The following is an 18,360-nucleotide window of genomic DNA, read 5'->3' as shown; positions in this document are numbered from 1 at the left end:
ATTAAAACCAACAGCTATTTCATTTGTATTAATAATTGTATAATATTTCTTCGCCTTATTAGTAAAAACTGGCGTTTCAAACACAGTGAGATAAATACATTGTGGCTCTTTGCAAAGGTTTGCTCGACATATAGACCAGATGATTAATTAACAGATTATAGCTGCAGCCCTCTGTACTACACTACATGCCTACTTAAAGATCCTGTATCTGCAGGTTGAGCAACCTGGCAGTAAGTTGGCACTGATGCCCAACCTGTTTCTGGCTAAATCCACGTGGGAGATGGGCATGGACGCTGGCAGCCCCTCACCCGTCCCCACGGCGTTCAAAGCTCCGGCCGGTGTCATGTTTTCCTGCCCGTGTGCCAGGGTCAATGCGTTCCATGCCAGACCAATATGGAAAACAAGTCTGAAGAGCTACAGCTCTGTTTCAAAACAAGAGGCTCCTTTGAGGCCATATTAGCCCATAAACCCTGGCCTCACCTCGCCGTTTCCTGTTATGGGGAGCCTGGCGCTTGCTGCGAGTGAGGGGGGCAAGTACACGCACGTTCACCTGCCAGGTCATTGCCACACCACAAAGATTCATTTACACCTATGACACAATATGATCACTCTTCTCCAAAGCTATAGTGCTTGTATTGTATTAAAAAGAGGCTGCTCGGTGACAGGCGTATGAAGGGTAAGCCAAGCAGTGACTGTCTCACATCTGAAAGCTAATTCTGAGTCTGACCTCAGAATCTCAATGAGTATCTGGAGTAAGTAATTCTGCAGGAGGAGCACAAATGTCAACACACGTACAGGTGTGACCACCATATTTATCACCTGACAGGGTGGTGTTACACTTGCAGTAATCTAATGCCAAACAGACTTTGAAGTTTAAATCTCCACCCGATTAAATCTTCGAAGTACAGTTTAGTCCAACAATGTGACAAATGTTTATTTATGTGTAAATGCATATTGTATATATGCATACCTGTGGAGATATTTGTTGTAAGCAAAGGTGCTGCAAGTAGTAAATCAAATAACATAAGGGCATGTTCAGCATTTAAGTGTTACACAAATACTGTGCATAATTACGTGATATAATAATAATAGTAACTAGATTTATCTAGATTTACTGGAAATCCATACACTTAAAGTTCTATCCTAATGAAATGTCAGTGAACGTAACGCTAAAGAACGCAAAACAAAGATTAAGGCCAAATACATTCAGTGATAAAAAGATCAGGAGAAAGGCAGAAAAAAAGCAAATGTCAATGCTGAACAGTTAAATCCATCCTTGTGTTTAAAATGTGGCACGAGTGCTATCATTATCCCCAATCAGCATCAATATTACAATTGTTAACGGATCATCATCGTGTGGTTTCATTAAGAGGCCTCTGTATCAGAACCATGAGTCCGGGGTTAGAGGAAAGTAATTCAGTTTTTGCTTTTTCACTTTAAATACACTTAAAAACATGATGTGCTCCTGCTGTAGTGCACAGACGTACGGCACTGTATTTCCCTCAGACCCTAAAGTAAAGTAGCAACATAAATTTGAATAAATAAGTAAATCAGATTAGACTTTAGATCGCTTTGCTACTTAAGCATTAAAGAATACAACATTAACTTGCACACACAAATATTAAAACCCAAATTTTTAGGGTTAAACTTCTGATTTGAGTCACAATATACAGTTCAAAATGAAGAATGAGGTGAAATGAAGTGAAGTATTAAAAAATAAAATGTATTTATTTTGATAATCTGAACTGTTTTACTTATAAACAGCCTGAAAGTGTTATTTACACTGTAATACACATTAAAAATACATTATGAACTAATTGTGTATGCTAGACGCCAAACTGTTTAGAACAGGTTTAAGACATCCAATAAAAAATACAAGTCAAAAATTAAAACACAACAACAACAAACAAACAAACAAAAACACACCATCCAGTGATTTTAACCCAGTTAATAAATTCAAGGTTTTTTTAACCTGGTTTTGACCAAACAGTTCTTCTTCTGATGTCTTCAAGCATTACTTAGAATAACACAGCCATGCTCATGGCTTTAACCAAAGAGCCTGATGTTTTTGGACAAACATGAACACTGTGAGTTTGGTACCCCCTGCTGGTGAAGTGAGATTTTGTACCCAGTTCTTTCCCTGGGTCAGCTTTGTGACCTAAAATACCAAAGTAAGTTGATATCACCTGTCCAACATTAAGCAGAAAAAGCCCAAATGGAAAACGTTTTTATTCCCAGTCTGAAATTTTAAGGGCTTAGCCTGTGTGCTTACCAACATGATTTATGTAAACACAGGGGCCATACGTGGATTTATTTGTCATTGTGCATAAGCTACAAATGCATCACTCTAATGTGTTTTCTTTAGACCACAGGCAGAAGCTGCCAAGCACGCCACTAGTCTGCAATTAGGCCTGATATGGTATAATGAAGCTGTAATCACAGACCACGATACACAAAACCCTGTGCACACGCAGACTCACACACTGCATTAAGTAGGAACATTTGGTGTGCTACATGAAGAGCAGCCTGAATCTCTTTCCTCTACTTTAGGACCATTCAGGCATGTCCCTGAAATAATGAGTGAACAGCACTCGCAGAAGCAATTAAGAAGCTGCGCAAGGACCCACAGCCTTAAGATCTACGGACACTATTTTTAATTTAGAGCAGTAAAAGATCAAAGACTAAAGTCAAAAAGTCTTTTTTTGTGTGTGACTTAAATCTAAGGGAAAAAAAAATCTTATGCAAACCTTATGTTTAAGTGAGTTTAAGATTTTCAGTTAACTGTCAAAACTGTCCCTTTTAATTTTCTGTCACTCAGTTTGTTTCCCTGCTCTTGCACATATTTAGGACACCCTCGCAGCCACTTTTCTATTTTTGAAAAAGAAAACCACAGCAGGCCGTGTTTGACCACCTGACCTGACAAGTCATTTCAGACTGATTTATTTTACCAGTGTGTGTTAAGTACTAACATACCACATACAGGAGTGTGTTTGTGTGCACTTACATGCAGTTTCACATTTCTTGCACACTAATTAGTGGTTGGACTTTCAGCTGGAAGCATGTGGTATGTGTATACAGTTACATTAGAAACAAGGACTTTCCATGGCCATACTATAACTGAGGTCACTTAACTCTTCTAGCCCTCAGGACACAAACCGTATCAAAAAACTAAAGTATGTGCTGTGCAGTCCTTCTAACATGCCAATGAAACATGAAATGAAAATAGTGGCATGACGGTTAATATATCACAAGGCTCATCTAAAATGTCCTTGTGTTCAAAGGGATAACGATGCAGAGCTGGAAAATATACAATATACCTGCCTTCTACTAAAGTAAGAATCACTGAATAACTTGACAGACGTAGATACCTGTGGTATCAATGTGAACATCCTAGTAATTAAAAAAAAAATAAATAAACTGATCTTGTCTGACCTTTGATCTTCAAACTCATCCGAGAATTTTAGTAAAGCATTTTTCTTCAACTCGACTTTTAGGGTTTTCCATTAAGGAGTAGTACTTGGTACTGGGGTTCCAAGTACAGCTGAGTCAATCAGAAAATGTGATGTCACGCTGCATGCCGCTCAATGTTGTCACTCAACGAGTAATGAGAGGAACTCCTTCACAAAGCTAAAATTTTTGAAACCCAGCAATCAGGGAAACCGTGACACAAAAACCAACGCTGAGGACCCCGAGTTGAGCTGTAGACCAAGCAGCGGACATCCTCCATTGTTGAGCTGCGTTTATGTCGCATACAAATGACATCATCTTAGGACTTTCAGACGCATTGCTATAACAACCCCATGCACATTAGGCGCTAATCTATTGTAAGGGGAAAAGACCAAAAATGAGTAGTCGAGCTGAGCTGAGCCGGTGCTAGTGGAAAAGAGGCTGTAGCTACACCTGTGGTATCAATTTCAAAAGCCTACGTCGCCTCATTCTCTGGTTATCGCATTCGCAGGATTTTCAGAAAACTTGACCTCTGACGTCGAGAACTCATGAGAATTTGTAGTAGATGCACCTATGTTTTTTACCATTTACAACTAACTGCAGCTGGACTTGGCTTACATCTCTTTTCCTGAATAAATAGAAGCTGACAGACTTCATTCAGAGGAGGACTCGGCCTTTAAGGAGCCATCAGCAGCCGTTATGAGCAACAGCGGAGATGTGTGCACGGATTCTTAGCTTTATGATTATTATTACTGGCACAGGCAAACACTCTATCCAGTGTTGCTAACAGTGGAGTCTAGGGAAGGAGGCAAGGAAGGAATGAGAGTGTATAAAACACCAACAAAGGATGAAGGAAAGAGGCCTGTAGGTTGAACATCAAAAAGCTTGCGGGGTCATACTGCAATCTAGTGCTGTTTTCCCAACCAGAGGGGTTGAAGAAAGAAGTGCTGGTCTCAAAGCCAAAGTAAAGTTTTACTGTGGAACAGAGAAGGTGAACCTGTCCTCTTTGTAACCCCAGCTAATAAAAAAACCACACTATCAACCAGAACCCCTGCCCAGCTCCACAGCTTTGCCTTGGCACTCAGGTGGTCTCCCATACCTCACACTCTCTCAAGCCAATACTTCACACCAAGACAGCAGTCAAAAGTATTCAGGCCGAGCAGCGTGTTGCCCTGAAATTTATGAACAGTAGTTAGCCAACTGATTTACAGCATCGCAGTGACCCCGGTGGCCTGACAAGTGACTTCTGAGATGTTGTATCCAGATGCCTGCCTGCTTGCCTCCTGCACAGGCTCTCAGTAGTCAGTAATAGTAAAGCCATGACTGGTGAAATAAAAATGAATTAACACTGTTATTCTTTTTTCCTGTTAAAGAGGGTGAGGGGAGATGGACCTTTGCTTGTTAAAGGAATGTGAGATGTTGAAAATGACTTTCCAAGACCGCTGAAAGTTGTCTCTCCAGGGCCGGATTCTGGTAAAGGTCAACGGACTACTTTTATTCCCTACCATGAAATATTTCTCAGGTTTCTGCTTAAGTTTGCTTCAGTGCAAATCATCACATGGCAACAGAAATTCCTCTTATATCTGTACGCTACATATGACATACACACACACCACTGATATCTAGGTCATGGACAGGTTATATTATTTCTACTTCTTTAGATAAAGCAGAACAAATACATGGAAGAGTGAGACGTAAAAAGACTGAGTAAAGGAACAGGTAACGAGAGCAGAATCTTCTCGTGTCATATCGATATAACATTTATAATACATTGAAAATGTTGAAAGTTTGACACAAATTATGTTTCCTTTAATATTAAATTGACTAGATTAGAATATCTTGGAAATAGTAGTTAAAATCCCAGATTATATCTTTATTCCTTTTATCTGTAGGCAATAACTTTACAGTCTATGAGCTTTATAACAGAGTACTAACAAATTCCATCTGTATGATCTTCAGTACAGTCAGAAAACAGGAGCTGTTCTTTATACTAAACTAATCCAGTGATGCTGCATGTTAGACACTCTTTGCATCTAGAATGATGGTTGGCTAAAGAGGCTAACACTTGAAACTGCTAGTGTGACATCGCCATCAGCATCTCATCACACATCTCAGAACAGATCTGACCAATTCCAGCCACTCCATTTGGAAACAAGCACGCTGGAACACAAAACACGCACTGGTACTGAATACACAAATAGTATAATAACACTATAACATCAGGACCAGCTCGCTGTCGCTTGATGTTGACCTGTGCTCACAATGTGCTCGCACTAATCAACTAGCGGAAAAGTGAGAAAACGCTAGAGTCCAATGGTGTGCACCATCTTTATTTCGTTATCCCTGTAAGAAACACCTAACGATAAATGTGAAGTACTGTGCAACCATCTGGAGCCACCCCCCATTCCTTAACATTTTTCTAAGAAAATGGAAAACAAATGCAGTGATTTATTAAAAGTGTGCAAATGATGCAAATACTTAAGTTGTTACTTTCTAATCATTTTACAAATAATTATAGCTCTTGGTGGCAAGTTATTTTTCTGAACCTACTAATAAACTGACAAAATTGATTACAGCAAACAACACAATACTTAACATCTAAATACATTCATGTAAAAAAAAAAGAGAGAGAGAATCATTGAAACATTAAAAATGAACTTTGGTTAAACTGTGGTATTAGTTATGCTAAAATAAGGGGCATACAAAATAAATGGCCCACTGTGTAAGTTGGGCTACAGCGTAATTTTGCCACTGGTAGGATAAATCAGGTGTAAGACTGCAGCTCTTTACGTTTTCAGACTTAAGAACACAAATCCAAACAAATATGTTAATACACTATATAATAAACAAACAGCCCTAAAACGGCGTTTGCACAATTCTAATAAGCCTGAAAGTCGTGACTTGGTAAGATCTCTCTTAGGCAAGCTTCTTGTAATTAGTATTCATGAATAACAGTCAACAAAACATTTTAAAAGTGGACACAATTGCCAGAATTTGTCAGTTTGTCCCGGGAGCTATTCATTTGAAAAATCCCATTAGGGTTGTGTCTTGCACAGGGCGCTTCAACGTACAGACACAGGAGCTGGGGATCAAACTACCAACCTTCTGAATAGTTGACAAAACAACTGTTAGATACAGATATTTCTCTAATAGGTTGGTGGAGATCAAAGAAGAGCTCAAAGGAAATGAAAATTTCATTTAAACCTGCACATAAAAACATCTTTAATTATTTTTATTTCCTTCAGTGTTTAAGCTTTTTTGTGTGTTCACAATCCTGTTATGAAACACGTAGCTGAAAGCACAAAATTGATGTGAACAAAAGAGTGTAAAGCAAGTATTAATGCACCCTAACAATACACCCTGTATTAGGGCTGTTCGATATAACGATATATATCGGATGACGATATAAAAACGTCTACCATTTCCTATTACGCTATCGTTTGTTTCGTCGTGTCGTAAAATAAACTGTTTACAGCAACATTTTTTCACTGTAGTGGCTTTATTAATTTCTTCAAGTTCTCTCTTTCTCTTATATTTAATATAACCACACTATGGACGGACAAGCGCCTGTTTTTAGGTTAGCAAAAGTGACGGTAAAACCATCGCGTGGCTCTGCTGTCCGCTTGTTTGTGTTCCACGTAAACCTTTCACAATAAAGCTCAAGATCCTGTTGAGACTTTTCAAAATAAACTGAATCACGTGAAAGAGTATTCACAGTGCTTACGGATGAGAAGCAAAAACGAGCCGTCAGATGCTAAAAACTAAACCTTAGACTCAAACGTTAGAACAGGCGTTTCCCTGCGTAATAAATACAAAGAAAAAGGCGGTCGTTACAACCTGTGGCTAAAAATATAGTTTTATGCATTGGTTAAAACACTCGACTCCAGGTACAGGACACGCAGGTGGAAAAAGTTCACGTAAGTCGAGCTGCCCGAGATTCACAGAATTTACAGAAAATATTACGTTTTTGTGATTTATATCGTTGTCAGGACGATAAATGTTTTATATCGGGGATATGAGATTTTGGTCATATCGCACAGCCCTACCCTGTATTATTTTGCTAATGGCAATGAAAAAATTCTGTAGAACACATGTGAGTCATCTGAATGTGCTTTCTGCACTAGTAAACCTGCAGTCGCAAGATTTTCAAAGTTCCTTTGCTGCGTTTGACTGACTTGAAAAGACCTTATACATACGCATCATACATATCTGTGATCACACAGCCTCATCCCCCAAGCTGAAGGTTTAGTGTAATAAGAGGCTTAGTTATGTCGCACAGAAAAACCAACTTACACCTCCACTTTTTGCCCCATTGCACTATAGTGTTCTGTTCACCCCCTGCATCTTCTCCCACATCATTCCTACAAATCTACCTTTTTCGCAGCGACTCCATCTGTTTTTTAGTCGCATAAATTAGTTCCAAGCAGTTTCATATCAATTACACATTTAGATACTTCATTAAAGATTCCTTTTGCCCTGGTTGTAGTATGCAATGATTTAAAGCCCAAACGTTCCTCTATGACACATAAACTGCAGCCCCACAGATGAAGATGGCCAGCTGTGCTGTGTCAGTAGTGTCAGTGCTCTCATCCACAGCCACAGAGTATTCAATGAAATCTTTTCCCTTTTCCATCAACTGTGCTTGTAAATCAGAGACAAGATCACACATCCAATCAGCAACAGTATTTGTGCTTAAGCCAACATTTGAAAATGCTTGTGTTTCTGTGGACACAAGATGCCGCACACTTTAATCGTGGAGTATTTCAAAAGCTCTTCCTCTTTCTTCTCTGCTACTACAAAACCTGCTTTCACAGCAGCTCTCTGGCTTTGCTTTGATGTGACATCAGATTATCAGATTCTTCTCAAACTTCCAAATTCTGCACCTACTGCTATGTATCCAGGTTTTTGTACTTGTCCCAATGTCGTGTTGCATAGCGCTGTTTTTATTCTTTAATTGCTGGCAATGTCAATAAAATGATACTATCCCTCCCTCCTGTTTTCAAAATACACTCTTAGCTTAGCCATTTCTTAGGGACTAACCTAAATGTCAATATATAAACTCTGACTTGAATTCATCCACATACTACTGTGTAGAGGTGGGAATCACCATACATATTATTGCAATTTTTTAAAATATTTTGCGATATTCAGATTCTGTACATAAAGGTAAACTTTATCAATATTCATTATATCTAATATCAAAGTCTCGCACTCAGTCTTTCTCTCATTTCAGTCAGTTTTATTGTTGACAAACTGAACGGTTTGTATTACAGTCTAGTCCAACTTAACTGAATGCAACCATCTGGTACAATTATAGCTATTCTGAACTATGCAATTTATGAAAACTATGCAGCCCCTTCAGCAACTGAAGAATTTGAAAGTAAATTAAAACAAAATATAATTTTACATTAAATAAAAAAGTTTTAAACTTAATTAAAATAAAACTTGTCTTAAATTAAAATAAGTAAACTGTCATGTTTATTGCTGCCAAAAAAAAAGTTAAACACATTTGGACAGTGTTAGGATTCTTGCTCAGAAAAAGGATCAACATGCTCTGAAGTCAGAGTCCACAAAAACTTTTTTTGTAACAAAATATCGATTTCTGCTGTCCCTGTATCGATACATTATTAGCAAACAAAATATCACGATACTACACAGTATCGATTTTTTCCCCCACCCCTACTACTGTGTTACTAATGCATTATGGGACCGTTGTTTATACAAGTCTGAGTTATATGAGACAAAGATTGCTTTGGGATTTTAACCTTAAATGGTGGACTTTAGAAACTCGTCAGACTGGTGAGCTGCTGTGTTGTAAAATGACAAAACCATACATATGACCAGGATGTAAGCTCTTTATGCAGTGGAGTTGGATTTTTATGATTTTTATGATTTTTATATTCAACAACATTTTGGAAAATACTTCAAGTACTTACTGGCGAGTTAAAATTCTAACACATTTAACTGCTGTAGTTACATGAGACTATACACCCTACAGGGAAATCTTTAGGTTTTAAGTGTGTGTTCAGGGGGACTGAATACCACCATTACACCTCGGGCACTCTTACATCTCGGGCACACAGAAATTGTTGTGGCTTCTTTGACACACATCAACAGAGAGCAAGGGGACTACACCCTAAAAAGTTGTGCTTTAAGTGTATGCATTGCCATGAGATGCAAAGATTCAAACTGAAAACTGAAATACAAAAATACATAAACTATACAGTATGTGTTTCCAGGGAAAAAGATGCAGAAATGTGTGCACATATCACAGAAAAATGCCTCAGAGTCACACAAGCGTGAATGTGAGCTTGAAGCCATTTATAATTATTAACATGTTTGATGAGCAGGTGATCCCCATAAAAAGAGTCTGAGAAAATGTCCGGGAACATAGCAGTAGTAGTAACTAAAAATAAAGTTACCATTCCTTGTGTTTGTGAGGATCAGCCACAATAACACACCTTTGCCTAGCTATCTAGCTTCTCTCTGTATTACATCATACAGCTCCAGCAGATCCCAGAAGCAATGTCTGAGATCTCTGTTCAGAAGAGTGCAGTGCCAGGAACAGCAAAGAATCTCCCAGGCCTCTGGTAAAGGACCCGAGCTTTAGGGATAAAGGAGAGTGTGGGGAATGCAATTTTTTTTTGTATGTATGTATTTAATTATTTCTTTATTACAATGAAAGGCTGACCATATCGAATTAATGTCTGAATATAAATGAAATAAATGCGAATATATTGAATGAAGAGTGATGTTACAGAAGCTTTGGCATCACCTGTTGTTTTAGATGCGTAATGTTAAAACATGTCATGTGTCACAGTGTCACACTGTTACTTCTTGTTCGAGTTGCATGCTTTAAAATAGGCTGTAATAAACTGGCTATGCTTCAGCATCCTATTTGGACCTTTATGTTTTGCACTCCACTTCACTCAGTGATTCATTTCATTTTCTTTTTTCTTTTTACTTTAATGTCTACTTACTGTTAGCTGTTGGCATAAAAAAAATTACACTGTTAAGTTTGTAAGAAATAAGGAAAATTTGAATTTAATTTTACATAATCTTCCTTTAGGACTGCTAAAGGTTCTACGATGAAGCAGTAGCTACATTTGTCATCTGTAGTAAAACACTGAAGCATCTCTTTTATTAGTTTGGACAGTACATGCATTTTCCATGGAATTGTGTCTTATTTCTATTACTTAGGAATGCTGCACCACCTGCTGACTTTTTCTACATCTCTAGTTCTGTTTACTGTGGTCCACGTCAGTTGATGACTTTGTAGACTTGTAGCTTTTCCCCGTCCTTTGTCGTTCACGCAGGGGAAAGATTCAAGTTAAATCCAAGTAAATGCGTCACTGCAAACCATGTGACAATATTTGGTCCACTTATATTCATTTATTTATTTATCTATACAGGCGTATGGACTGCCTATGTGTGCTTCCACTGCTGGCCGAACCACCATAATTTCCCTATTAGTTAATTAAGAAACACGCCTGACTTAGCTGGTTACCATCACAGCTCAACACCTGTGTGTGTGAAGCTGTGTCATGGTGACATTGCTTTGTTCAAAAAGAGCACATGTGCTTCATCCTTCATAAATGCTGACAGTTAAGCTGCTAGATTTGTATCACTCTGGGAATAGGAAACATCCGGCTCCACAGTAAAGAACTTGTTCAATGGGCTGTTGCAACCCGGAGCTTATCTTTCCAGGAAATGATGTGATGATTAAACAGCAGTAAGTTCAGAGGATTTGCAGCTGACCAGTAATGGAAATAATTTATAGTAACTGATAGTTTCGTCCAAACTAGTCTACAAATTGATGATGTGACACGATGACTTGTGTTTCTAGAGTAGTGTCAACACTGCCTTTCGTTATGGTTTGCTGTGTGTCATTCACTATGCCATTCACGGTCTGCAGTGCGTCTCTGGAAACAACAAATTTTATTGTAATTTACTGTGTATTGTATTGTAATCATAAACTTGTACACATGGGTTACTGTGTAGCATGGTTTGCAGGATTGCTGGTGGCTACTTTCAAGTCTTAGGCAACTTTTTTTGTTTACGTTGTTTTTTAAATCTCAGCTGATGGTTTACAGAGTTTAAAGGTTTAAGGTTAATTCTACACAGAGACACCTAAACATTCATGTTCTGTCATTTTTTTAATTTAAATGTTCACATCACCACGTTGTCTGTGACCAGAACAGGTTGAAAAGCTGACAAACCAGAAAGCATGACGAGTTCCACCTGAACTACCTATTTGACTCCCTTTATCTGACACCAGTGCGCTGTCACTGGCTGTGTGTGGACTCACAGAGCCAGAAACGTGTACTCTGACGACATTCTTGAAAACTTGGAAGTATACTACAAAGACAACTGACTAGAAAGAGCAGAAGCGTTTTCTCTTAAAGCGTGAATGAGACGCAAAATTAATTCCCTTTCTGGGAGAATTTCAATGCGACATAAAATCGCACACATCAACAATCCTATGCAAAATACACAAAGAGCACATTTGAATGGGATGGTGAATTACCGCCTTTCTAACTCCTGACAGGTGTAAGTGACACCGGCAGCTTTAATCACACGTTTCCTCTCAAAATTAACCACGAACGAGGAGGTACTGAGGCTTTCACCAGCAGTGACGATTAAAGTGCGCCATTGGAAAGCAAGGTTTTATAAACTGGGGTTTGTCCATCCCACAGTGCAGTAACTTTACCTGCCCGGTGACGCCGGTGATAACGGCTACTTTCTTCTCATTCTTCGGCTCTCCATGAACATCGGAGCTAACGGTGGCAGTCTCGAAGCACTGAGCCATCTCTGACCGGGTGAATGTTTACGGTTTGCTGCCTCACTGACCAGCCGGACCCAGCAAAAGGCTTCCGTCAGTTTACCGTCTGAGTACCACCGACCCTCCGCCGCATCCGTAAACCAAGCTGGAAACCGCTGCACGCTGTTACGTATGAGGAAGCGTGATGAAGTTGGCCAATGGGAACCGAGCGAGAAGAAGCAGTAAAACACGCTTGCCTAAAGAGAGGAAAGCCTGTGAGCGCTAAATAGTTTTTTCTTGCAACAGCGTCACTAGAAGGACGGAGGGAGAAATGCAACCAATGACTGTTTCTAACAGCTAAGAAAAAGACTTTTGAACACTTCGCAAGTATTTGTTCACAATATAGGCCATAACTCACAAACCTGAGCACAACTGAAACTTTTAAATGTAGTTTAAAAATAAAACATTTTAGAGTGATCCTGATTATTTTCTGTTTTGTTTATATTATAGGCAGCACAATGTGATTAGCACTGTTGCCTCACAACAAGGAGGTCCTGAGTCTACGGTGGTGAGGTTTGCTGTTGTGGTACGCAAGCTGCTTGGCATACACCTTGTAATGAAGAAAATGACTTGTGAACATTATAGTAATAACATTTAATTGTTTTTAGGCATGTTATGTCTAATACTTTATTAGGAGAGATCGGCTCAAAGTGTTCTCTCCTTTCACCAAGCTCCATGAAAAAAGCTCGAACACTAACACGCAATTTTTGTGGTGATGTAGTGCACTTCACGTCACTTGTCCATAACGAAGCAAGCCTGGTTACACACCTCACAAAAGTCTTCCTAGTGCACAGTGTAAGACACACAGCCAGGGGCGATAGGTCAGACAATCAATGTATTCAGACACTGGATAAATAGTATAACTGTAATAAGTTACTTGAATTTTCAAAAATCGCCAGTATATGTTTCAAAGAACATAACTATTACTAACATAACATGACTATTTAAATGTTTTACATTTATATTTTCATTTTCTATTCCTACATCTGTCTCTTCCAGCACTACTCTCACCTTCTCATCTCCTTCCTCCTCACCATACCAGTATCTCTTGTTTTTTTCAGACTCTAGTCATCTAAGCCAGTAAACAACACCAAAGAAGAATCAACAGCACAATAAGCTCTTTGGCCTTGGCAGAAAGGATTTGGCACATTTTTCGCCAAACCCACAAATGCATTGTCCTTAAAATGTGGCTTCATTTAGGGGAAATAAACAGGCTTTCCAATGGTACAAGATGTATTACCAAACACAAAATTCCTTACTCTTGCTTCTTTTAAAAAATATATATAGAGAGAAAACATTTTTATTTGAGCCAAAATTACAAATTTATACCAAGGATGTTAGCCTAAACTGTGAGTGGGGATGTATAATGAAGTGAATTGAGTAAGTTTCCATTTGATGCAAAGCAGATGCTGCCAAAAGCCTGGCATCTTAATCTTAGGAAAACCATCATGCAAATATCATAACTTCAGTGAAGCAACCAAATATGCTCAAATATTCCTTACAAAGCCCAACGGAAAGTGATCCAGATCCACATCAAAATGTAATGGCTTTTATTTTTTGCTCACACCGAATCACCAAATTTCTTCATATTTAGCTAGAAAATTAGACAAACAGATACAGAAAGAAACAGAAATGGCCACATGTCTATCCCCACATAGCAACTTGGCTGAAGTTTGATTGTCTCCAAATCTGGAAAAATATGTTTTTCTAACTCAAAAGACATTTCAGAGAAATTTCAGAGGAAAGTCTAGTGTGGGCAGTTACATCTGTCACAGAATTGGTCTCTCCAGGGGCCAAAATAAACACAATTCACGACCAGAACTTGATAGGTTGACCCAGATAGGGGAGTCATTTAAAAAGATGATCCACAATGACTTAAGACAGTATCTTAAAAGAAGCAATCAGAGCTGCTCTTCATCTCTTATTGTTCTTGTACATTTGATCATGTATGACAACATCTGCTCCAGCTGAGAGTGTCAGTAGCCTCGAGAAAGTGTTCTCTTTCTGCTCAGCTTTTCTGGGAGCACAGCATGGTGGGAGGTGTGATTTCATTAGAGTGTAAAGTAAACATCATCATGAAAAAAGGAAAAAAGAAAAGAAATGTTCCCTGGGTCCTGAGAAGCACAGCAGTCTGACGATCCACCCAGCCTGATCAAACAAGAACAACACACAGCTCTGTTACAGCCCGAGGCTCCTCACTTGTTTGGGCAGCAGGTGTCTTGCTGTGCGTTTCCAGATATTTGAGTGACTGTGTGTGCACTGCTGTGCAGAGAGCTTCATTCTTCACACGTGTGTCGAGTGTGCAGAAACACCACAGAGTGCAGGTCTGAGTTCAAATGAAAGAACTTGAGATCAGATGGTCACTTTGATAGGATATCTAGCAATTCCTTCTTGGCAACTGAGAAGAACATTTCTCAGGAGTTTAAGTTGTTAATAGTGGGCTCTTTCAGGATGACAAGGCCTCCAGAGATCTTTTTGAAATAAAGAAAAGTTGTAAATTAGGACAATGCCTGTATTTTGAATAAAGAAAATGAGCACAGAGAAAGAAGTCCTTTGCCAAGGTCAGTGTCTTATCTTACAAAGGTATCAACAGTAAACAAAAATTCCATGTAGTACCCTTTGACTTTATGACAAGTGGGTGTGGCAGCAGTTACATCCACAAGCACCATGCAGCTGACAGAGAAACTGGGAGACACGTCACACTCATACAGTAGCAACTTGTCCCACAGTAGGCTTTTCCAGAAGTATACTCTGCTTTATCTTCTTTCTGAGACCAGTGAAGCCTCACTTTACTAAATAAATAAACACTGAGATGGCGCCGGTGAGGTCGGCTGCCGTCACGACTGCTCCGACCACTTTTTCTTTGTCTTTGTTTTTTAAGTTAGTTTTCAGCGTTTCTAAATCGGCAAAATCATCACCATTGGGTACATTAGGTATGACAGTGACACTCTTGTTTCTATTGGTATACAATGTACTCACAATTCGAAGTTTTTAACTCCGGATCCGAGCTGGCCGAGTGAGATCTCGAGGGAGAACAAAGGGAAGCCGTGGCGGCCTAGAGGGAAGCGAGCCGGCGTCAGGAACAGGCTGAGAGCTCGTGCACACCGCACACCTCTGCCTAGCATCCTGCTCGCCAACGTCCAGTCACTGGAGAACAAGCTTGACGACCTCAGGGCCAGGATAAAGTTCCAGAGACATTCGGGACTGCAATCTCCTCTGCTTCACCGAGACATGGCTGAACCCAGCGGTGCCGGACCACGCCATCCAGCCGGCCGAGTTCTTCTCGGTTCACCGCATGGACAGGACACGGGACTCGGGGAAGTCAAGGGGAGGCGGCGTGTGTTTAATGGTGAACAACAACTGGTGCAACAGTGCGAACGTTGTTCCTCTCACACGCTCCTGCACACCAAATCTGGAACTACTGTCCATCATGTGTCGTCCTTTTTATCTACCTCGGGAATTTACATCGGTCATTGTAAGTGCCGTTTATATTCCACCACAAGCGGACACGGTCACCGCCTTATGCGAGCTGCATGAGGCACTCAAACAGCACCAGACACAACACCGGGACGCTGCGCTTATTGTGACGGGGGACTTTAATAGCGCCAACCTCAAATGCGCAGCGCCGAACTTTTATCAACACATCACCTGCCCCACCAGGGGTGAAAGGACACTGGACCACTGCTACACTACGGTCAAGGACGGCTACAAGGCACAATCCCGCCCTCCGTTTGGCAAATCTGATCACACCGCCATCTTCCTCATGCCAAAATACAAGCAAAGGCTGAAACAGGAAGTTCCGGTTCAGAGGAAGGTCGCGCGCTGGACGGATCAATCGGTGGCCGCGTTACAGGACGCACTCGATGACGCAGACTGGGGCATGTTCAGAAACAGCTCCGACGATGACGTCAACGTGTTTATGGAAGCGGTTGTGGGATTCATCGGGAAACTAGCGGATGATACCGTGGAGACAAAGACTATCACAACGTTTCCCAACCAGAAGCCGTGGGTGGATAAAACCATCCGCGACGCTCTGAGATCCCGCACCGCTGCCTACAACACGGGACTCACAACGGGGGACATGGACCCGTACAAAGCCGCGTCATATAACGTGCGGAGGGCGGTGAAAGAGGCAAAGCAGCGCTACGGGAGGAAACTAGAGTCACAACTCCAACAGAGTGACTCTAGGAGCCTGTGGCGGGGACTAAGGACAATAACAGACTATAAAGCACCAACAACCGGTATGACGAACGCGGCCGTGACTCTGGCAGACGAGCTGAACACTTTCTATGCTCGCTTCAAGGCTGCAGCTAAGGTCTCCAACAATGCTAGTGTTAGCGGCGCTAACGGCTGCAGACAGGAAGATACTGCCAGCACCGGAAACGTGCTCGTCATCTCCGAGCATGAAGTAAGGAGAGCCTTCAAGAGAGTGAACACCAGGAAAGCAGCAGGACCAGACGGCATCCCAGGTCGTACCCTCAGAGACTGCGCATACCAGCTAGCTCCTGTGTTCACTGAGATATTCAACATCTCTTTATCTCAGTCGGTGATCACCACATGCTTCAAAGAGTCCATCATTGTTCCTGTCCCGAAGAAACCCCACCCTGCTTCTCTCAATGACTATCGCCCTGTAGCCCTCACCTCAGTAGTGATGAAGTGCTTTGAACGCCTGGTCAGAGACTTCATCATTTCTTCACTACCAGACACACTGGACCCACTACAGTTCGCTTACCGTCCAAATCGTTCCACAGACGATGCCATCTCTCATCTCCTCCACACATCACTCACTCACTTGGACACTAGAAGGGGGAATTATGTTAAAATGCTCTTCATAGACTACAGCTCTGCATTTAATACCATAATTCCCTCCACACTCACCACCAAGCTGGAGCATCTGGGACTCAGCTCATCTATGTGTCAGTGGATCTCCAACTTCCTAACTGGCAGACCACAGGCAGTAAGGATGGGCGGACATGTCTCAGCCTCCACCACTCTCAGCACTGGAGCCCCCCAGGGGTGTGTTCTGAGCCCCCTGCTGTACTCTTTGTACACATATGACTGTGTGGCCACTACCAGCTCCACCACCATCATCAAGTTTGCTGACGACACCGTCGTGGTGGGCCTGATCTCTGACAACAACGAGACGGCCTACCTGAAGGAGATTAGGAATCTGGAGAACTGGTGCCAGAGGAACAACCTCCTTCTAAACGTCAGTAAGACAAAGGAGCTGATAGTGGACTTCAGCACTAAGCAGGAGAGGAACTACCAGACCCCCGTCATCAACGAGTGCCCAGTGGAGAGAGTGGACAGCTTCAAATACCTCGGAGTTCACATCACGCAGGACCTGTCATGGTCCTGTCACATCAACACCGTGGTGAAAAAGGCCCGACAGCGTCTCTACCACCTCAGACGCTTGAGAGACTTCCAACTGCCCTCCAAGGTGCTCAGGAACTTTTACTCGTGCACCATAGAGAGCATCCTGGCGGGAAACATCTTAACCTGGTTCGGGAACAGCACCATGCAGGACAGACGAGCTCTACAGAGGGTTGTGCGGTCAGCTGAGCGCACCATCCGCTCCGAGCTCCCTGACCTGCACTCAATCTACAGCAGGCGGTGCCGGACCAAGGCCAGGAAGATCGTGAAGGACCTCAGCCATCCCAACAACAGACTGTTCTCTCTGCTGAGGTCAGGAAAGCGATTCCGCTCCCTGAAGACCAACACAGAGAGACTGAGGAGAAGCTTCTTCCCGCAGGCGATACGGTCTCTCAATCACAATCACACCACCACACAGTACTGACCCACACATATGGTTCTTACACACACACTGGACTTTCTGGACTTTGGTTTTGCACAACACTGGTCACTATATTCTTCATTTCCGGTTAATACTTGTACAGCTGCTGTTATTGTGTATATATTTATTTATATTTAGATTTCTTCATACATTCTTATATAGTTCTATATTGTGTATTTTGTTGTACAGTTATTTTATTTTCAACTTTAATTTATATATTTATCTTTATCTTATTCTTCCCAGTTAAATTTACCCTTCATTCTAATTTGTGTTGTACAGTTATTTCATTTTTAACCTT

The 18,360-nt window shown here is 41.1% G+C and overlaps 1 protein-coding gene across 1 annotated transcript in view; it reads right to left on the bottom strand.

Annotated features, from left to right (window-relative positions):
- gmds (GDP-mannose 4,6-dehydratase) overlaps nt 1–12,429 on the bottom strand; it is a 205,686-nt gene extending 193,257 nt beyond the window's left edge. The window contains exon 1 of the mRNA XM_004571763.3: nt 12,158–12,429. Within this exon, the coding sequence (XP_004571820.3) occupies nt 12,158–12,256 (99 nt within the window). The 5' untranslated portion in view covers nt 12,257–12,429. The remainder of the gene's footprint in view (nt 1–12,157) is intronic.
- Nucleotides 12,430–18,360: the final 5,931 nt, after the last annotated feature.

The sequence above is a fragment of the Maylandia zebra genome, linkage group LG17, assembly GCF_041146795.1.
Source record: "Maylandia zebra isolate NMK-2024a linkage group LG17, Mzebra_GT3a, whole genome shotgun sequence".
Lineage (NCBI taxonomy): Eukaryota > Metazoa > Chordata > Actinopteri > Cichliformes > Cichlidae > Maylandia > Maylandia zebra.
This window is presented reverse-complemented; position numbering and strand designations above follow the sequence as displayed.